This window comes from Callithrix jacchus, chromosome 7, assembly GCF_049354715.1.
Source record: "Callithrix jacchus isolate 240 chromosome 7, calJac240_pri, whole genome shotgun sequence".
NCBI classification, from domain to species: domain Eukaryota; kingdom Metazoa; phylum Chordata; class Mammalia; order Primates; family Cebidae; genus Callithrix; species Callithrix jacchus.
In genome coordinates, this window is record NC_133508.1 from 22,140,481 (window position 1) to 22,162,769 (window position 22,289).

The 22,289-nt window shown below is 38.2% G+C and overlaps 1 protein-coding gene and 1 pseudogene across 50 annotated transcripts in view; one reads left to right on the forward strand and one right to left on the reverse strand.

Annotated features, from left to right (window-relative positions):
* MLLT10 (MLLT10 histone lysine methyltransferase DOT1L cofactor) overlaps positions 1 to 22,289 on the forward strand; it is a 245,921-nt gene that overhangs the window by 108,770 nt on the left and 114,862 nt on the right. For 35 of the 50 annotated variants that reach the window (XR_013519574.1, XR_004745526.3, XR_013519576.1 and 32 more), the window contains 3 exons: positions 1,618 to 1,721; positions 4,083 to 4,176; positions 6,194 to 6,289. Coding sequence is in view for 38 of the 50 variants with exons in the window: in XM_035306915.3 (XP_035162806.1) it covers positions 1,618 to 1,721; positions 4,083 to 4,176; positions 6,194 to 6,289 (294 nt within the window). In the remaining 12 variants the exon portion in view is untranslated. Of the gene's footprint in view, positions 1 to 1,617; positions 1,722 to 4,081; positions 4,177 to 6,193; positions 6,290 to 22,289 lie in introns of those variants that run through there. The other 15 variants (XR_013519578.1, XR_013519579.1, XR_013519581.1 and 12 more) reach the window with 2 other exon arrangements.
* On the reverse strand, positions 12,879 to 14,699 carry LOC103794122 (heterogeneous nuclear ribonucleoprotein R pseudogene; annotated as a pseudogene).

Consider the following 22,289-nt stretch of genomic DNA (forward strand, 5'->3'; position numbering starts at 1 on the left):
TTTTGATAACATCCTTAAGCATGAACTCTAAGCCTGTTAAAAACAGAGTCTGTCTTCTCAGGCAGAACTGCTGAATTCTTTGGTTCTTAAAGTTCCCATAAATGTATACCCTCTGCCCTGCTGCTCTGGAACTGGTGATGGCATGAGTATTCTCTTCTGAAGAGAGACTCTTGCTTTATAAGAGTGTATTGAGAGAAGGGAAGGATATGACGGCTTCTTACTTTGTCAGTTTGTTTCTCCTAATATGGAACTTTCCACTCTACTAAAAGCTGGGGCAGGGATGACAGGGCCCCAGGATTCTTGGCTTGTTGTGAGGGTGGGATTCTGTGAGCCACTGAAACTGACCTCCTCTTTTGCATATTTTCCCTGATTTTTGCCATATAGAATGTTACTGTTTCAGTGTGCTCTGTTTACAGATTTTTTTTTTTTTTTATCATTTGTAGGCAAAAATGCAAGCTAAATTCTTTCATTGTAACTGGTACTTAGAAATGCTTTTATTCAGTGTGTCTAGATAGGTTTTGTTGTTAGGCTTTTACTTTTTAGAAGTGTAAAATGATGTTTGTAATTCAGTTGAGTCTGAATCCTAGTTTTTCAATAGAGGAGTTGAAATCATGTACCTAGTTAGATAATTAAGTTTGTTATTTTTTTAACTGTGTCCTTGTAAATATTGTTGCATGGTTGTTATTTGGCACCACAGTGCAGAGTGAATGAAACCATGGGGTCATATTGAAGTTGGGCTAGGTTATACTTTATTATTATATATAAATTAGTTTCTTTTTTGACATGTATCACTTGATTATATGTAGTTAGATAACTTTTTGTATCCTTAGCTTACAGTCCCCTGATTTTATTCATTATACACTGACACAGATTATCATTTTTGCAGGTCAGTCTTTTGTCACATGATCAGCCATGATTTTTGAGCTGTGAAAACTTTGTATTGCCTGTTAGTTATTTGCACCTGGGAAATGGAAGATGTCAGTCAAAATTTCTGAAGGTGTTCATTGGCTTTGTATCTCTTGGGCATTTCTGACCTACTTAGCTGAAGTATCTTCTTCTATAGCCCACATATGTCAGCTTGGTGGGGATGAATGACAGTCTACCCGTATAGAATTCCTCATAATCAGTTGAAATGAATGACCTAAACCTTGCTCCTTCGTGGGGGGCTATTCTTTGTCTCTTAGGTTCCAACACCCTGTTTCAGACTCTCTTTGATATGATTATTTCCTGCATAGGGGAAAGATAAATATTGATTTTACACCCTTGTTACAAGAATCAGTTTTGATGACAAGGTGTTGGGAAGAAAAGGTATGGTAGATTGTATTGTGGCCCCCTGGCCTCAGTGCCTGGGAAGAGTCTTCCTGTCTTGCAAAGTTTTTGAAACTGATGAAGATAATGCCTTAGTGTGAATTTTTTAATAGGACTATTTGTATGTCTTTGTTTATATTTTCCTGTTTGTATTATTTGCAAAAATTAGATTATTTTCCAAAAATGAATTCATATTTTTAGTTAAGGTAGGTTAGTTAGTAGACCTGATCTTCATTTCTGAAGATAACTATATAATTCTGATTCATGTTAAGAACATGTATGATTTCTGTTTTGTTTTTTTACCCCAAGACTTGCTACATTTGTGATGAACAAGGAAGAGAAAGCAAAGCAGCCACTGGTGCTTGCATGACATGTAATAAACATGGATGTCGACAGGCTTTCCATGTAACATGGTAAGGATGTTTCCATTGTTGCACAGAACTGAACTTGGCAAATACCTTGCATAACAATCGTAAGTTAAAGAGTTAGGATACTCAAACATTAATTATGGTAAATTTTATTGGGATACTTTCTATGTTCACATTTACTTCTTTGTAACAAGATAATTCTTATAACTGAATATATTTACTAGGGTGATTTTGCAATAAGTGGACCCTGGTTCTGATGTTCTATTCTCTATAAGCTTCAGTTTCATCTTGTTTAACATTTTGGTATTGATTGCTTACTCTTTGATTTGTTATTATTAAGTGAGCTAATCTAGGTAAACTTAGTATAGTGTCAGAAATATTAGTAAGGATTCAATGAATGATAGTACCTCTGTACCTTCTGTGTCTCAAGTGACAAGTAGTGTGACCACTGTAATTCTCAATATTACAATGGTGACTTCTCAAAAATTTACTTCAGATATTCTTTCAGGCCAGGTTTAGTGGCTCATACCTGTAATCCCAGCACTTTGGGAGGCTGAGGCATGTGGATCACCTGCATTCATGCGTTCTAGACCAGCCCAGCCAACACGGCGAAACCCTGTCTCTACTGAAAGTACAAAAGTTAGCTGGCCTGCGCAAGGATGACACGCAAATTCGTGAAGCGTTCCATATTTAAAAAAAAAAAAAAAAATTTGTTGGTTGTGGTGGTGCGTGACTGTAATCCCATCTACTCGGGAAGCTGAGGCGAGAGAATTGTTTGAACCTGGGAGGTGGAGGTTGCAGTGAGCCGAGATTGCGCCATTGCACTCCAGCCTGACACTGTCTCAATTTAAAAAAAAAAAGAATATTGTTTCAGCCACAAAATTTTAGGATCAAAAATTATTTGTAACAATATATTTTATATAATAGGTAACAGTTCCAAACAAAAAGTTTGAGAATATTCTATGCATTTACTAATTTTAAGAATCAGTCTGTGCCATGCTGCCAAGTGTAGGTACATGCTCATTTCCCGAGTTTTTAGTGTTTGGTTATATGAAATCTGTTTTATAGTACTACTGTGAAATGGAAAATGGCTTTTGACTTTTATAAATTCTCATAATGGCTGTACCAAATTTCTCAAAGATGAAAGTAGTTTTTGGGATATGAGATCTGTATACTAATATAATTTTGGAATGTTAAAAGTGTGAAAGGTCAAATTGAAAAGATGACAATTACAAAGTTTTTAAAAATGAATATGCCGGGTGCAGTGGCTCATGCCTATAATCCTAGCACTTTGGGAGGCAGAGGTGGGCAGACCACCTGAGCTCCAGAGTTTAAAACCACCACCCTGGGCAACGTGGTGAAACCTCATCTTTACTAAAAATTCAAAAAAATTAGCTAGGCATGGTAGAGTGCACCTGTATTCCCAGCTACTCTAGAGGCTGTGGGAGAATCGCTTGATCCTTGGAGGCTGAGGTGGCAGTGAGCTGAGATTGCATGACTGTATTCCAGCCTGGGTGACAGAATGGGACTCCATCTCAAAAAATAAAAATGAATATTAGCTGGGTGCAGGGGCTATGCCTGTAATCCCAGCACTTAAGGAGGTCGAGGTGGGGGGATTGCTTGAGCCCAGGAGTTAAAAAGCAGCCTGGGCAACATAGGAAGACACCTCATCTCTACTGAAAACAAAATTAGCCAGGTGTGATGGTGTACTCCTGTAGTCCCAGCTATTTGGGAGGCTGAGGTAGGATGATTGCCTGAGCCCAAGAGGTGAAGGCTTCAGTGAGCTTTCATTGCACCACTGCACTCCAGCCTGGGTGACAGAATGAAACCCTGTCTCAAAAAAAAAAAAAGAATATTGTAACTTTAGGTCTCATTTTCATTTCTTTCATTGCTTTTGACTGAAAAACACAATTTATGGTTGTCTTGCTCATTGTGCTGTGACTTAAAGCATTTAGAGTTGCAGATTTCTTCTTGAGTGAATGCATGTTTTCCTTGTAAGATTATGTAATCTGCATCCATGGGCTAAATACCATTACTTTAGCCCTTTAGAGGCATGGCCTTTCCATTTGTACCTGTGACAGATTGGAAAAGTAGAATGAAGTGTGAACTGATGGTGTGAGGTTGAGGGGAAGAGAATGTATCTTAAATTTACTATCTATTTGGTACTAACAGAGATGTATGAAGAGTTTGTTTTAAGCCATAAATATAACTTTAGAAAAAGATCAGTTGCAGGTTGGGGTGAAATATATTTGGTCACAGCTAGAATAAAGCTTTTTATTTTCCCATTTTTTTCTTAGGAGATATATTTTCTCGGAGTATGAATGCTTGAAAGTAAATTTTATTTGCTTATATATACAGTTACTGTGGTTTAGTATATCAGTAAATATACTTGCCTTTTATTTTCAGTGCTCAGTTTGCCGGACTGCTTTGTGAAGAAGAAGGTAATGGTGCCGATAATGTCCAGTACTGTGGCTACTGTAAATACCATTTTAGTAAGCTGGTAAGAATTTGTCTTGTATTCATTGAAATGATAATGATTAGTTTTGACAATAGAAAGACACTGTTTTATTAAGAAAAAGCACATAACAATTCCTTTTTCCTTCAGTTTTTGGCTTGAGATTGTTAGTTTAGCATGTTCTTTATTGGAAGTAAAAGATCTATAATAGTAATTTTAATAGATTTTGCCTTGCTTCAATTTATTTGTAAAGGTGAATATTCTAAAGTGCTCTCATGTAGGATAAATATTAGGCTGGGCACAGTGGCTCACAGCTGTAATCCCAGCTACTCAGGAGGCTGAGGCAGGAGAATTGCTTGAACCCTGGAGGTGGAGGTTGCAGAGAGCCGAGATTACACCATTGCACTCCAGCCTGGACAACAAGAATGAAACTTTGTGTCATATATATATATATATATATATAGTTATTATTAATATTGATAGTGAAGATTGCTATACATTTAGCCAATTTGATTTTTGGCACTGATTATACGTTTTGTGATTATCACTTTGTTTCTCATCTTTCTGCTTAATTACTATTGCCCATTATTTATTTATTTTTATTTTTGTTTACTGGGAAGTAGCAAAACTGAAATAAGCCTGTTTTGTAACTTGCTTAAAAACCTTCAGAAAAATATATTTAAATGCAGCTTTGGGAATTCTTTAGATTTGGTTACTGTTTGCTGTCACATATGAATCATGGTCACATATGATTGAGTTAGTAACATTTGATTGGCTCTTACATGTTTGTGTCCTTGTTCCTTTGAAGGATTAGTATGTCTTTGATGTCCCAAGTATCTATTTCTCATTCTTTTTTAATGGTAGATATTCATGCACTGAAAGTTTAAGGGTTCTTTATTTTTCTTTTATTGTCTGATTTTAAAATTATTATCTTTCCCTTGTGAATGGGGCAATTTCTTTTTAAAATAAATACTATGAGGGGCCCCTGACTTATGAAATGGGAAGCTCAGGCCTCCAATATTCTGGTTCTTATATATGAATTGCTTAAGAGTATGTATCTATATATCCTTTGATGCTGAACAGCTTGATTTATTTTCATGACCAAGAAAAAATTTAAGACTATAAAATTGAAAATTTTTCTTGGTGTAATAAGCGTAATTGAAATCTTTATTTTCTGAATAAGAGATGATATAAATAATAAAAAATGGATTTTGAAGTTTGTGCAAATAAATTTTCTTATTGCTAATTATAGACATGATGTTATTCCATTTGGTAGTTGGGAAAAATGTTTAATGATTTAATAAGATTGTATAAACTACATTTGCATGGTATTTGAACTTTTTTATAGTCATTTTTATCTAGCTTACACCAATTAGATATGGTACCACCAACTTTTAAACACCTCAAATAACTCTCACCTTCATACTTAATTATGCAGTGGTACAAGTGTTTAAACAGAAATGTGTGATGCTTTTTAGTAATGCTTTGAAAATGCATGAGTCTAATACTGACATTTCCTTTAATTAAAAACAATTTTTTTGTTATTTGCTCTATCAAATATAATGTGGAGGAATTAAGTTTTTTCTTATTGAACTGCAGTGATAAATTTTTTGAAAACTGTATACCTTAATACTGAAGGTATAAGATTAAAAGGCTTCTTGCTTTTCCTAGCAGCATAAAGTAACACTTCAAATATTTGCCTGTCTATTCTTCTAGTCTTGGCACCCTTTTTTAATATGGCATTTTCTCTTTGGGTTGAAACTTTATTTTTAAGCTGATATTGAAAATACATAGTAGCTTATTTGAAAATAGGTAATCTATTTTCACATATTTTAATTAATTTATAAAAATATGGCGTTAATGTTTAGATTTTCTTTTATATTGCAATGGATAATATATCAATGATGTCTAAACTGGATTATATAGATTCAAACAGACTTTTTAAAAGTTTCAGTAGGCATTAAATATACTTCAAAGTTGAATTGGTTTAAGCCTAATAAAAAGATTCTTATACAAAGTTTTATATACATATACATATATGTATATATATTTTCTTTTTTAGAAAAAGAGCAAACGGGGATCTAATAGGTCATATGATCAGAGTTTAAGTGATTCTTCCTCTCACTCTCAGGATAAACATCATGAGAAGGAGAAAAAAGTAAGTGGATTTGTTGTTGCTAAATTCGTAGCACATCTGCTTAATAGAGTTTTTTTTTTTTTTTTTTTTTTTGCCTTTTTAGATAAAATTACATTCTCGATAGTTAAATGGAGACATTGAAATATAGAAAAATTTTGGCCAAAAAAGAGTTCATTTAATGAAAGGATAGGTTTAAAAATAATGCCATATTTGTGAATATGGTTTTACCCATTGCAACTGAAAATTTAAATTATAACTTCATTGAAAGCATGAGAGCGATTTCTTCCATGTATTACTGTTGTCATCTTGTGAAATCTTTAGGTGACTTCAGCAATAGTAGTTCGTTGCTATATATTATTAACTGATTACTTCGCCTTAAGTAATTATCAACTTTTTCCTTTATAATAGAACAGTTTTGAAGTTCTATATGTTATTGGTTATTTTTTCCTTTTCAGTGATGCTAATGGTTTATTAATTTTTTTTCTAGTGGCTAAATGTCTTATCTTTTGTTTGATAATATTTTGGCCTTTAATTATAACACTAAAAGCTTGCCTAAATACTAATCTGTCTTCTTCTATCTTGCCTGTTTTCCTGCTTACATTTTTACTTGCTTTATAGGGAATAATTACTCTTTAATAAACTAAAAATTGTGTATATTTAATTTGTTCTTTGATATGTTCTTTAATAAGGACATATTGCCATTAACTGAGCATGGTGGTGGGTGCCTGTAGTCCCAACTACCCAGGTTACTGAGGTGAGAGAATTGCTTGATTGAGGCTGTAGTGTGCTGGGATTGTGCCAGTGCATACCAGCTTGGTTGACAGAGTGAGACCCCTGTCTCTTAAAAAGAATCTATTATGAATTGTTTTTAAGGAAGTGAGGATAAAAAGGACATTGTCAAATGGAAAATATTTTTCTTAGAAAGTTAGTATACACTAGTTTTGGAAATTTTTATGTAGCCTGTATTTAAAATTTAGATCGCTTATCATTTTCATATTTGTAAATATGATTTGGTAAATGCCAACAAATAATTGTTTAAAAACATTTTGGGCCTGGCATTTGGGCCTGGCATGGTGGCCTCACGCCTGTAAGGCCATGCACTTTGGGAGGCCAAGGCAGGCGGATCACCTGAGGTCAGGAGTTTGAGACCAGCCCGGCCAACATGGTGAAACTTTGTCTCTACTGAAAATACAGGAAAAAAAAAAAATTATCTGAACGTGGTGGTGTGTGCGTGTAATCCCAACTACTTGGAGGTTCGGGCAGGAGCATCACTTGAACTCGGGAGATGGAGATTGCAGTGAGCCGAGATCTGCATTCCAGCCTGGGCGACTGAGCCGAGACTCCGACTCAAAAGGAAAAAAAATTTTTTTGGTTTGAATTTGTTTGTACTTTTTTTCAAGGTAAACACTTAAAAAACTTAAGTAGTTTTAAGAGTAAATTCTTTATTATGAGTGAAATAATTATAACCAGGGCAGTTGTTAGGCATTTATTTATTTAGAGATACAATCTCACTCTGTCGCCCACGCTGGAGTGCAGTGGCACGATCTTGGGTTACTGCAACCTCTGCCTTCCAGATTAAAGTGATTCTTGTGCATCAGCCTTCCTAGTAGCTGGGATTACAGGCCTATGCCATCATGCCTGGCTAATTTTGTATTTTTAGTAGAGACAGGGTTTCACTATGTTGACCAGGCTTGTCTTGAGCTCCTGGCCTCGTGTGATACACCCACCTTGGCCTCCCAAAGTGCTGGGATTACAGGCATGAGCCACCATGCCTTGAGATCTATTTTAGATCTCAAGCAGCAAATAAACATATATATATTTTGATTTCTTTTTGAGCTGGTTTTGTTATAAAGTGACAGTAGTAAAAAGCCTGTCTTGTTTATTGTTGATTAGATTGCTTATAAAAAAATAGCAGGGTTAGTTTAATTAACAGCTTTAGTAATAAGCACCATGAGATTTTATTTAAGCTTTTTAAGCCAGCAACTAAGGATTCTTACACAGGGCTCATTATAAATTGTGAAGAGGGATGCCTCACTATTATGGTGTTCTGCCATTTTATGTATATTATCTTATTTAAAAATTGCTTACTATATGATCATATTTATTTTAGTATATGGCCTGTCATGTTTTATTTGAAGGACAGTTATTAAATATGGTATGGTGTTGAATTAATATAGTGTTGATGACTACGTGTATAAATCTTCTTTTGCTCTGGGAATGAATTAGATTTTGTATTTTAAGAATTTTTGTGGTGGTTGAGTGAATGCTAAATTTAAAAACATTGTATTTAGTCAAAATTGTTTAGCTTTAACACTTAGAAGTATGTAAATACAATTTGCATTTTGCTTTTGGCATATATAAGTTTAATATAACTTGATATTTTTGCATTTGGATAATAGCCGAGGTTTACTGATCATCTATAAAGTAAGCACACTGTAAATGAAGTAAACATACTATAAGTTTATTGTTAGACATGCTTGCTTTGCTTGGGAATATTTGGGAAAGGACTTTAAAAATATGGGATCATTATAAGTAATACATTAGTTAAAGATTGAGTATTACAGACTGTCTTTTTCTCCTTCCTTCCTTACCTCTTTTAAGATTTTTTTTTCTAGTAGAACAGGTAGGTATTCCTGCTAAAAAGATTTTTATGTTTAGTACAGTTGTCTTGAAAATATGCCCAGCATGTTTTTATTATTACACTGAAAGGTAACACTCATTATCTAGTCAGACATTAGTATTTTTAAAATAGACAGTTCCCAACTTGAGATCGTTCGAATTACAATTTTTAGACTTTACAATGGTATGAAAACAATATGCATTTATTGTGTTTCTCAATTTACCATGGGGTATGTCAGGATAAGCTTTTTTGGAAGTTGAAAATACTGTAAGTTGAAAACACATTTTTAACAGGATATTTCTAAGTTATGATGGATTTATTAGGAGTAGCTACACTGTAAGTTGAGGAGTTATCTGTATTGTCATAATATACAATATTATGAGCTAAATTTTGGTGATACTGTTCATAAGATATACATTGAATCACTTTCTCTTCATTTACCTGCCTTCGTTCTGGCACCTATTTTTCTTCATTTACAATTTTAAGAATTTGATTTTTTTTTTTTTTTTTTTTGATACGTGGTCTTGCTCTTGTCATCCAGGCTGGAGTGCAATGGTGAGATCTCGGCTCATTGCAACCTCCACCTTTTGGATTCAAGTGATTCTCCTGCCTCAGCCTCCTGAGTGGCTGGGATTACAGGTACTCCCCACCACGCCCAGCTAATTTTTTTATTTTTAGTAGAGACGGGGTTTCACCATATTGGCCAGGCTGGTCTCGAACTCCTGACCTCCGGTGATCCATCTACCTTGACCTCCAAAGTACTGGGATTACAGGTGTGAGCCACCACACCTTCCCAAGAATTTTGCTTATTTTTTTTGAGAGAGGGTCTCACTCTGATGTCCAGGCTGGAGTGCAGTGGCACAATCTCGGTTCACTGCAGCCTCTGCCCCCTGGGTTCAAGCAGTTCTGCCTCAGCCTCCCAAGTAGCTGGGATTACAGATACTCACCACCACGCCCAGCTAAGTTTTATATTTTTAGTAGAGAAGGGGTTTCGCCATGTTAGTGAGGCTTGTCTTGAATTTCTAACCTTGTGATCTGCCCACCTCGGCCTCCCAAAGTGCTGGGATTACAGGCGCCAGCCAAGAATTTAATTTTTCAAAAGGAGATCAGTTGAAAGGTGCCTATTATATCAGAGGACTGCCCCCCACTCCCCATACACTGGCGCTATGAGGCAGAAAGCAGGGGCAGCGAGGTTGAGTGGGATTCAAAATACCCCTGCCCCTCCACACACTGCCCATGGGCAGGGAGGAGAGACAAGGGGCCAAACTTTCTTGTTTCTTTTGCTATTGTTTCTCTTCTCTTCTCTTTTTTTCTTTTTCTTTTCTTTATTTGAGATAAAGTATCACTCTTTTGCTCAGGCTGCAGTGCAGTGGCACACTGCAGCCTTGATCTCCGGGGCTCAAGGGATCCTTCCACATCAGCCTCCTAAGTAGCTGGGAGTATAGGCATATGCAGCCATTCCTGGCCAAATTTTTTTTCTTTTAAATTTGTAGAGACGAGGTCTCCCTATGTTGTCTAGGCTGGTCTCTAACTCCTGTGCAGAAGCAATCCTCCCACTCCGGCCTCCCAAAGTACTGGGATTACAGGCAGGAGCCACCACACCCAGGCTGATTAAGGGCTAGTTTCTACAAAAATTCAAAATTTGATATATATTTCAAAAGGAACCAGAATATATATTTGAAATTAATTAAAGCCATGTCTATCAGGGTTAAATTCAATCAGTAAGAATTCAAATTGTGAATTATTTAAGTAGAATGTCTTCTAATATTTGTTATGCCTATTAATGTCAGTTAATGTTGATTAGTAAAAGGAAAGCACACTGTTGTTTTGTAATTACACTTTTGATAACAAATGTGGGTTTTGTTTTGTACACCCAGTTAATCACCCAATGATCAGTTCTGACTTTACCCAGAGTTAGTGCAGATCCCACAGACTAAGAACTCGGTCCCATGAGACTGCCCCCACTTCAGAGGCCAGCTGCAAGACCCAGATTGTTAACCTGTACTTTTGACCAACTGGTTATGAATTGGGGGTTCTACACAACCTTCTCCTTAAATAAGGTAATTTGCTACAATAGCTCACAGAACTCCAGAATAGTATCATTACTGGTATATTATAAAGAATATAGCTCATGAATAGCTGGATGGAAGAGACACATAGGACAAGTTATGGGTGAGGGAGATGGAGCTTCCATGCCCTCTCTAGGTGCTCTACCCACCCAGCACCTTGTTGTGTTACTGACCTGGAAGCTCTTGGAACTTCATTGTTAAGATTTTTTGTGGAGGTTTCTCATTATGTAGGCACAATTGATTAAATCATTGGTCACTGGTGACTGAATTCAACCTCTAGCCCTTCATCGTCCACAGAGGTACAGGGGTAGGACTTAAAGTTCCAAATCTCTGATGACATGGTTGGTTCCTCTGCTGACCAGCTTCTGTCCTCCAAGATTTACCTTACTAGTGTAAACTGAAGTATGGTTGAAAGGGGCTTATTGTGATCACTAGGGAAATTCTGAGTTTTACAAGCTCTGTGCCAGGAATCACCCCATCACTCAGGATGTCAAAAGGGTTTTTAGAAGTTATGTGCCAGAAACTGGGGCAGAGATCAGATACACACACACACACACACACACACACACACAGACACAAAACGTGTGTCACAACTGTAAAATAATTTTATTTTCCTTCAGTAATACAAGTGGCATATAGAACGAACAGTTGATTTGACTGTAGACAAAATCACTAGGAATGATCTTTTTTTTCTTTGAGATAGAGTCTCACTGTGTCACCCAGGCTGGAGTGTAGTATTGTGATCTTGGCTCACTGCAACCTCCACACCCCGGATTCAAGCAATTCTCCTGCCTCACAGCCTCCTGAGTAGCTGGGATTATAGGCGCCTGCCATCTCGCCTGGCTAATTTTTTTGTGTTTGTGTTTTTAGTAGAGACGGGGTTTCACCATCTCGGCCAGGTTGATCTTGAACTCCTGACCTTGTGATCCACCTGCCTCGGTCTCCCAAAGTGCTGGGATTACAGGCATGAGCCACCATGCCCAGCCAGGAATGATCTTTAATAAGGAAGTCATTGCTGTCTTCAAAGGACTCTATTCATTTTTTTTCTAATTGTTTTTATACTCGTTAGAAAGTTTTAAAAGCACCATCCTCACTTCTACTCCATCAAATCTGAAAACATAAAAAATACCCTCTAAGAGTTGTGAAGCTGTGTCTTCATGGAGAGTTTACAAGACTTGTTGAAGGTCAATGATTTGCAGTAACTTATAGTGGTTATAAGAAAATGGAATTATGTTGACTTTTAACCTATGAATTTTTTTGAATAGATTTTTTAGTTTTATCAAAATCTTAAGAAATAAGAAATTGGAGATACAATTACATCAAAGAAAAAATTGTCCTGGCTTTTGATATTTAAGCCAAACAAATTTTATAGGATAAATTTCAAAAAGGTGTGAAGTTGTAACAGTTTACAAACACAGTTAACCTACTTCTAAGAATCAAAAAAATGCAGTCATAGGTTATTTGCAATACAAGAAAACTTAAATTTGTTTGCTTTAATTTCTTCAGACTACTAAGACATAGCACTAGCTTGTATTTTTATTTACAGCATACTCCATACTCCTATGTAATTTATCTCAAATCCAGAAAAATGAAACTCTCCAAAACCAAAGGTTCTGCAAAATCATGATTCAGCAGTGTGCCCAGCTTGTTTTGAAGCTAAAATGAATCCTGAAATGATAAAAACATAACCCCCAGAATAAGGCAACTCTGTCAGCCCAATAATGTCCAAGAGCATTTATGAAACGAGGAAAAATAAAAAGTCTTGAGTATATACACAGTAGTGATTTCTTCAGCCCAATTAAAATGGCAACAAATTGCTGCTTAAAGGTGAAACAGTCAGGCAATTTTTTTTTTTTTTTGAAGACTGTTCATCTAGAGCCAGTCAGTTGTATCTTGCCAATATCATTTTCAAGCCCTTACTTGTCTACTTCCACTGTTGCCCATAAGTATCTTGATAAAATTCCTGGTTGTCATTATTGTAACCATAGTTACCGAATAGTCACCACTTTGCTGAAAGTGGCTGCTGAACAATGGGTTAGGAACCCCAGTTCTGTTGGTTGTTGGTCTAATGACACTTAGAATCAGGTTGGTTATAACCATCTGCCTTTCTCTTGCCTCCCACATTGCCCCCACGATCCACAGGAGCCATGGCCTCTCTGCTGTAGTGCAGGACCCCGTCTGTCATCCCTGGAGTCTCTTGGTGGTCCGAAAGGTGCCCCCCTCTGTGAATAGCCAGCTCTGCCTCTTGGAGGTGGTGCTCCCCTCCCCCTTGGTGGTGGTAGAGCACCTTGCCCTCCCTTTTCTCCTCTTCTTCCTCCGTAGCCAAGTAGGGATCTTCATAGCCTCCATGGTAGTTGTGATAATTATAACCATAATAATCTTCATGCCATAGTAATCAGGAGGGAGCCGTATCCATCTCTTCCCTGACCACAACCCTGACCTTTAATTGGAGGTAGCATTCGAGGAGGAGGTTGGTAATAATAATCTTCATATGCAGTGCTTTTGGAGGCTTGTCTAGCAGCTTGACACTCTTTCCTTTTCTTGTCTGGTGGCTTAGCGAAGATTATTTCAAGTTCTTCCCCTTCTATTTCTTTGCCATTTGTTTCATCCATAGCCTTAACAGCTGCTCCTCTGTCTTCAACATGAACAAATGCATAATCTTTCAACTTCTTTACTCTTTCGAGTTTTCCAAATTGAGAAAATGACTTTCCCAGTATTTCTTCTGTGCCCAAGTTTCTTACAAAGAAAAGTTTTACTTTTCCCATGGTTTCTGGATCTGGTTCTTCACAGGGTAAACCCATTCAACTGTAACTACATTTCCCCATACTTTTACTTTTCCACTCATCAGCTGTCATCTGGCTTGTGCTGCTGACTTGTGTTCTTCACATTCAAGGAAACAGAACCCCCATTTCTTCTTTTTGTCATCAGGTTGATGATAGAGAATAACATCCACCAAACCCTCTGTGACTTTACTGAATTCTTTCAGAATATTTTCTTTAGTCTTATTTGGAATGGATCCAACAAAAATTCTGTTGTTTGCCAAAGAAATGCACACTCCAAGTTGTTTACCAGGGTGAATTTCATAGCCGTCACAGTTTTAAAGCTTCCTTTCCACAGAAGGTGATAACTGCATACCCTCTATTCTGACCAGACAGGGGATCCATCATAAGACGTAGATCCCAAATGGGATTGGCCTTCTCGAAAAGGAGTACTAACTCATTCTCATTTAAATCTCTTTGTTTTACCTACAAACACCTCTGTTTCAATTCCAGGTTGCACACCAGACTACACACTGTTTGGTGGAGGAGGCCTACCATGCTTCCTCTGTCTTGTGGTTACATCCAGAGTGTTACCACTTCCCTCAAATAAGGCCTTGATAATTGCTTCATCAGGTCACTTTGTGGACACTTAAACTTTGCTCCCCTGTTTCTCTCTCTGCCTGTTTTATAACTCCACATAAAAATGCACTTTTGTCCTGAACAAGTGATAAGTCACTTTCTCTGAACTGCTGTAGTACAGGCAGAACTCCTTCTTCATTAAATTCCCTGAGAGCATCAGTTGCTGTTTCATCAAGATCAATATGAGCTACCAATCCAGGGCAGAGGGAGGGTTGGCGGCTGGGCCCGTGAGAATCAGTGCAAGGCGCTTTGAAAATAACTAGAGATGGCACGTGCGCGCCACCCCCCAAGTCTGTGATTCTTATGTTCACATGGCAAAGAAGCTGAAGGGGAAACAGGTACATGTGTGCAGAAAGGGTGACTAAACATGCAAACATGAGAGGCAGCCTTCTAATTTATTCCTGCAAGAATCAACCCACCCTCACAAAACTGCATTAATACATTTAAGAGGGTAGCCCCATGACCCAAACCCCTCTTAAAGGCCCCGTCACCCCGGAATACTGTCACATTGGCAAATTTCAACATGCGTTTTGGCAGGAACACACCACATTTAAACCACAGAATAGAGTTTCTCATTTCTTTGAAGAGAACTAGACTACTTCCTTCTGTGGCCCTCAGAGGAATAAAACTCGCAGTCAAATCATTGGAATAACTTCTATATCTTTGTAAAAGTTTTTTAGCATTGAAAGTTACCTGGTACTTCTGTCCTTTTTGTGTACTTTCCTTTTAGAATTTTGCATTCAAGGTGAAGCTTTCAGCGTCTATATATGTGAAGAGTTAAGAGAGGACAGGTCTTTTCAGGAACATCAGTTTAGAATGTGAGGGTGTGTTGGGTGAGACTGAAGAGTATGGTTAAGATGAGACTAAGAAGGGGCCAGTTTATGAAGAATTTATAAGCAGTTACAGTTTTAGACTTCATCCTTGGGCATTGAGCCAGGCAGCTAGTAGGATTAAATTTTTTTTTAACCTTTGGTTTTTCAGTAATTTCAAACTTAAGGTTGCAAAAACACTACAAATAATAATGCTGTACCACTCATTCCAAAAATATTAACATTTTATCATATTAATGTTACCATGTCCTTCCCTCTACCCTTTTTTACTGACTCTCTCTACTTTCTCTGTAGAATCTTTCTGAACCATTGCAGGGTAAATTACAAATACGATGCCTGTTTAGGCCAAGAACTGTAGTATATAGTTAAAGGGGAATTTCCTAAATCTACAGATCATATTCAAATTGTACCCCCTAATGTCATCTAAACCAAAGGGGGAAACTTTTTTCTTTTCCAAGTCCAGGATCCAATCCAAGATCACAAGTCACATTTAGCAGTCATGTGTATTCAGTATTTCCCAGTTTGAAATACGTCCTCATTCATTGTCTTTTATGACCCTGACATGTCTGAAAGCCCTATTTCAGATAATCTGAGGTACTGACTTCTGTCTTTCTTAGGTCTTAACAAAGGAGTTTACAGCCGCACTCTTGTTTTAGTCTTCATTTAGCTGTTTGATTTTACCTTTCTCTGGGAGCCATTCTTTAATTTTAGCATTGTTTGCTAAAATTAAAGTATCTGAAGATATTGGGATTTTTTTTTTTTTTTTTGAGACAGGGTTTTGTTCTTGTTATCAAGGCTGGAGTGCAATGGTGCAATCTTGGCTCACTGCCACCTCCACCTCCTGGGTTCAGGTGATTCTCCTGCCTCAGTCTCTGGAGTAGCTGGGATTACAAGTGCCCGCCACCACGCCCAGCTATTTTTTTGTATTTTTAGTAGAGATGGGGTTTCACCATGTTGCCAGGCTGGTCTCGAACTTCTGACCTCAGGTGATCCACCCGCCTTGGCCTCCCAAAGTGTTTGGATTATAGGCATGAGCCACTGTGGCTGGCCTGAGACTGGAAATTTTTAAAATCAGCAAGTCTTATTTTTTGTCAGTAGTCTTTTCATTAGCTTATCTCTGTATTCCTACTTGATACTATAAATAATAAGAGGAATTAGACTGCATCTTCCACAGAATACCCAGAAATCTCCTTGTTAAATTATACAGTTTGTTAAATATATTTTCTGTTTTTCATGTTATCACAGGCAGTGTTGTGCCTAAACTTTCAGTTACTAATTAAGAAGTATTCAGATTCTTAGAATTTTCAGTCACCTTTTTCTCACTTAAAGTCCTTAGTAGCAGCCTCCTAAGGGCCATGAGGTTTCTAGTGACAGTCTCTTCATTGCTTATTAAGCTTTCGCTGATTTTCTCCTGCAAGCCCTGTCAGCTTCCATCTGCTACCTTATTCCAAGCAGCTCCTACATTTTCAGATTTTATTGTATGGGATCATCCCTCTCCTGGTAACAAATACCCAGGAGTAATCTGTAAATCTTTGTTAGTTAACTATTATAGCATAATAAATTACCCTAAAATTTACTGGCTTAAAACTGCAATAAACATTTATAGTCTCACAGCTTCTGTGGGTCAGGAATTTGGATTTAGTGGGTATTTCTACCTCAGAGTCTCTTATCAGATCGCATTCATGTTGTTGACTTGGATTATAGTCATTTAAAGGCTAGACTAAAGCTGAAGGGTACTCTCTTTTTCTCTTTCTCTCTGTTTTTTTTTTATTTTTTATTTTTTTTTATAGCTCTGTTGCCCAGGCTGTAGTACTGAGGCACAGTCTTGGCTCACTGAAGCTTCCACCTCTTAGGTTCAAGCAATTCTCTCACCTCAGCCTTCCAAGTTGCTGAAATTACACGCATTTGCTACCACACCCAGTTAATTTTTGTATTTTTAGTAGAGACAGGTTTTCGCCATGTTGGCCAGGCTGTGGCCTCCCAAAGTGTTGGGATTACAGGTGTGAGCTGTTACGCTTGGCATTTTTTTTTTTTTGAGACGGAGTCTCGTTCTGTCTGCCAAGCTGGAGTACACTGACACAATGTTGGCTCATTGTAACGTCCGCTCCTGGGTTCAAGTGATTCTCCTGCTTCAGACCTCCCGAGTGGCTGGGACTACGGGTATGCGCCACCACACTTGGCTGATTTTTGTATTTTTAGTGGAGGTGGGGTTTTACCATGTTGGCCAGTCTGGTCTTGAAATCCTGACCTCAGGTGATCCCCACCTTGGCTTCCCAAAGTGCTAGGATTACAGGGGCTGCCGAGCCCAGTTGCTGGAGGATATTCTCTAAGATGACTTGACTTACTTACATGGTTGACAAATTGGTGCTGCCTGGTTTTTTTTTTTGCCATATTAATTTTTTTTTTTTTTGGGGACCTTTTGAGTGCCATATGATAGGGCACCTAGTTTTTCCCATAGTGACTGATCAAAGGGCAAGGCAAAAGCTGCCATGTCTTTTACAGCCTCCCTCAGAAGTCACACAGTATAATTTCCTTTTTCTGGCTGAGTACCTTTTTATTTACTTATTACTTTATTTTATTTATTTATTTATTTTTGAGATAGAATCTCACTCTGTCGCCCAGGCTGGAACGTAGTGATGCAGTCTCTGCTCACTGTAATCTCTGCCTCCCAGGTTCAAGCAGTTCTCTGCCTCAGCCTCTCGAGTAGCTGGGATTATAGGTGCTTGCCACCACGCCCGGCTGATTTTTGCATTTTTAGTAGAGACAGGCTTTTACCATCTTGGCCAGGCAGTCTTGAACTCCTGACCGCGTGATCCACCTGCCTCAGTCTCCCAAAGTGCTGGAATTACAGGCGTTAGCCACCATGCCTGGCCACTTATTTTTTAAAAATGGTTCTTTTGAGGTAAGAATATGTAACATAACATTTTCCATTTTAACCACTTTGATGACATACTGTTATTTTTGCTCTTTGTTGGTTGCGTAAGTAAGCCTCTTCAGCATGCATAGGTACTGCATAGATGCAAAGATCATTGGTGGCATGGAGGCTGGTTACCACACCCTGGGATTTGGGCACATACCGTTTCTTTCTTTTTTTTTTTTGAGACGCAGTTTTACTCTTGTTACCCAGGCTGAAGTGTAATGGCGCAATGTCGGCTCACCGCAACCTCCGCCTCCTAGGTTCAGGCAATTCTCCCGCCTCAGCCTCCTGAGTAGCTGGGATTATAGGCACGCGCCACCATGCCCAGCTAATTTTTTGTATTTTTAGTTGAGACGGGGTTTCACTATGTTGACCAGGATGGTCTCGATCTCTTGACCTTGTGATCCGCCTGCCTCGGCCTCCCAAAGTGCTGGGATTACAGGCTTGAGCCACCGCACCCGGCCCTTACCCTGTTTCTTATTAAATTTTCACCCACAAGTTTCAGCATTCACTGATGAGTCTAGCCTGAAATAAATAATAGCTGACAGAAGGTAATTTTCTAATTGTGTCATTCTTTCTCAATCGTGGGGAAGGTTGGAGTCTACAGAGGAAATAAAAGAGTAGGTTTAGTTATGGAAGGATAAATGTTACATCCTTTGGATTTAGCACAAAAGAAGTTGTTGAAAAGGAGTTTCAGTATAGAGTTTTAGTATATTGGTTGGTAGATAAAGTGGGTGTGAGTAAGTACAGATAGTGAGAGTACTTAACTCTTAAGAATCTCAGATTTGCTGTGTTTGCGTCTGTAGTCCCAGCTGCTGGAGGGCTGAGGTGGAAGTATCTCTTGAGCCCCGGAGTTAAAGGCTGCAGTGAGCTATGATCATGACATTGCATTCCAGCGGACAACAGAGTGAGACCTCATCTCTTGAAACAAAAAATTTAAAAAGAATCTCAGATTTGAAGACAAAAGGAGTAGGTAGGAAAAAGAATACTATGTCTTCCTCTGTTTTGGTGGAGAAGAATGAAGAGAAGCATGTAGGTGAATAACTCGGTCACCTGGATAATAGAGCAAAGAAAGTAGATGTGGGTAGAACCTATCAGAGATATTGCTAGCCAGATTAGGTATACACATAAGGAGGCCAAGTGCGTTATTTTCAAAAGTGTTTAAAATAATGGATCGTGAGATTGAAGTAGGATAATAGATGTTTTGGAACTAGGGAAGGGCTGGAACATAGAGTTATAGGAGATATTGGAGCACGGGCGTAGAAGACTCAGTGAGGTTCAAGAATAAGTATAGTAAGAGTGTGAATTGGCTGGTCCGAAGGTAGTGTGTTATCTCAATTGATTGTTCACAGTCAGTTACAGATTGAACTCCTTGTTCTATTCTTTCCCCCCTTCTCACTATTGCACTTGACTAGTCCTTTTTAAAAAAAAAAAAGAAAAAGTGTAAATTAACTGCAAGGTTATGAAGAAAGCAATCATAGTGGTTTAATATTTCATTGGGGTATGTTGGGTGATGGTAGCTTCCAGGAGTTGGGAGACAATTCTCCATGGCTCTCGCATTTAAACACATCTTGTGAGTAGCAGCCCTGATTGCTTTTGTTCTTTTCAAGGAGGCACTATAATTCAAATTTCTCCTGTAATGCAGTCCACTGTGCGTATAAATGTCATTTGGCCCCAGATCACCCTGTCAGAATGGGGAACTTAGGCAAATGCTAACAGTCTGGCTTTTGCTATTGCCATGAATATTAAAGTCTTCTGTGTCCAATGCAGGAGTCTTGTGTCATCTTCTGCCAGCATCCCTGAAACTCTGGTGGACTAACTTATCACTTTATAAGTATAGCAAGATCTTAGACTCTTTGTAGTTTTTGACACCAAGATGTAGTTTTAGGGATACTGAAGGAGAGTCTAAATGAAAGCCATTGAAATTGAGAATATTTGAGGACTGTGTGAGTTGTTCATACAATTGGCCTTAACTGGCTAGCACACCTACTCCTGTGGTCCAGGGGTGTTGGGATACTGTGGTTGAAGGTCTTATTAAGATCACATGTAGTAGGGAAGAGTTAACTAAAGAAAAGTAATGGGCAGACAAAAAGAAGAGTTAAAGAGACAGCTATTGATAAATGATAGAGCTGGGATTTAAAACAAATGATGTCTCACTACAAAGTCCTGTTTTTTTTTTTTTTTAAATACATCCTTCTGCCTTTTACTTGGAGACTGTATTAGTCCATTCTCACACTGCTATAAAGAACTACCCAAGAATGAGTAATTTAGGAAGAAAAGAGGTTTAATTAACTCACAGTTCTGCAGTACAAGAAGCATGGTTGGGAGGCCTCAGGATACTTACAATCATGTCAGAGGGTGAACAGGAAATAAACACATCTTTACCATGGTGGAACAGAAGAGAGAAAATGAAGAGGGAAAGTTTGAAAGTGGTACATACTTTCAAACAGCCAGATCTGGTAAGAACTCTGAATAGCAAGGGGGATGTCTGACCCATGATTCAGTCACCTCACCATCAGGTCCCTCCCCCAACACTTGCAGATTACAGTTCAGCATGAGATTTAGGGGAGGACACAGAGCCAAATGATATCACAGGTAATAATCACATTCCTTTTGAAAGTTAGATAAATCTATATTACAACGTCAAGGTTTTTTTGTTTGTTTTAGTACAAATGGTGAAGTTCTCACAAGTTCTCAAAAGAATGCTAATATAGAGTTTGCCTTATCAATCTTTTGTTCTGTTCCAGGAAGTTATTGTTTAACTGAGTAGTATTTGGGAGAAGAAATTTTGAAGAACTCCTTGCTTAGAAGGGATAAATACTTTTTTTTTTTTTTTTTTGAGACAGTCTCACTGGGTTTTTCAGGCTGGAGTGCAGTGGCACCATCTTGGATCTCTGTAACCTCCACTTCCCAGGTTCAGCTGATTTTCCTGCCTCAGCCTCACGAGTATCTGGGACTATAGGTGCAGGCCACCATGCTCAGCCTAATATCTTTTATAAAATATATATTACTGGTCAGGCACGGTGGCTCAAGCCTGTAATCCCAGCACTTTGGGAGGCCGAAGCGGGTGGATCACGAGGTCAAGAGATCGAGACCATCCTGGTCAACAAGGTGAAACCCCGTCTCTACTAAAAATACAAAAAAATTTGCTGGGCATAGTGGCACACGCCTGTAGTCCCAGCTACTCGGGAGGCTGAGGCAGGAGAATTGCTTGAACCTAGGAGGCGGAGGTTGCAGTGAGCCGAGATCATGCCATTGCACTCCAGTCTGGGTAAAAAGAGTGAAAACTCCGTCTCAAAAAAAAAAAAAAAAAAAAAATATATATATATATATATATCACTGTAATTAATTCACATGACTTAGGCCAAACCACTCACAACCAAGAATCAAGATCAGTTTACATGCATGTGTCAAAGCCTCCAATATGTTTAAAGTGCTTTCCCAGAGGGGCAACCTAAACTCCCTTGCCACTTGCCACAAATGGATACGTCAGGACTTAGTACCTCTATCCTATGATTTCCAAAGCTCTCATTATTGGCTGTTAAATTAGAAGCCTCAGTCTCAACAGTACTGTAATGTATCTTCTCAGTCAGCACAGTAGGTGGAAAAACTCCAATAAAATTCAAAGACCTGCTCAACAAGTTTCTGGAAACTATTGGAACAGATTCACAAGTCTAAATTCCTCTGGCAGTCAAGGAAAAGTTTTGGTCTCTTCAGACTCCCACCATCAAAAAGGAGGCTGAATGCCTCAGTGAACTCTTTAAATAACAGGGCTCTATGACATTCACTTCAACATTCTGCTTATCCTTTAAAAGTCAGCTCTAAGTAAAAAGAACACAGCAGGAGGCATCACACTACTGGACTTCAAATTATACTACAAGGCTACAGTAATCAAAACAGCATGTACTGGTACCAAAACAGAAATATAGACCTATGGAACAGAACAGAAACATCAGAGGCAACACAGCATATCTGCAACCATACAATCTTGGATAAACCTGACAAAAACAAGCAATGGGGAAAGGATTCCCTGTTCAATAAATGGTGTTGGGAAAACTGGCTAGCCATGTGCAGAAGGCAGAAACTGGACCCCTTCCTGACACCTTACACTAAAATGAACTCCAGATGGATTAAAGACTTAAACATAAAACCTAACACCATGAAAACCCTAGAAGAAAATCTAGGCA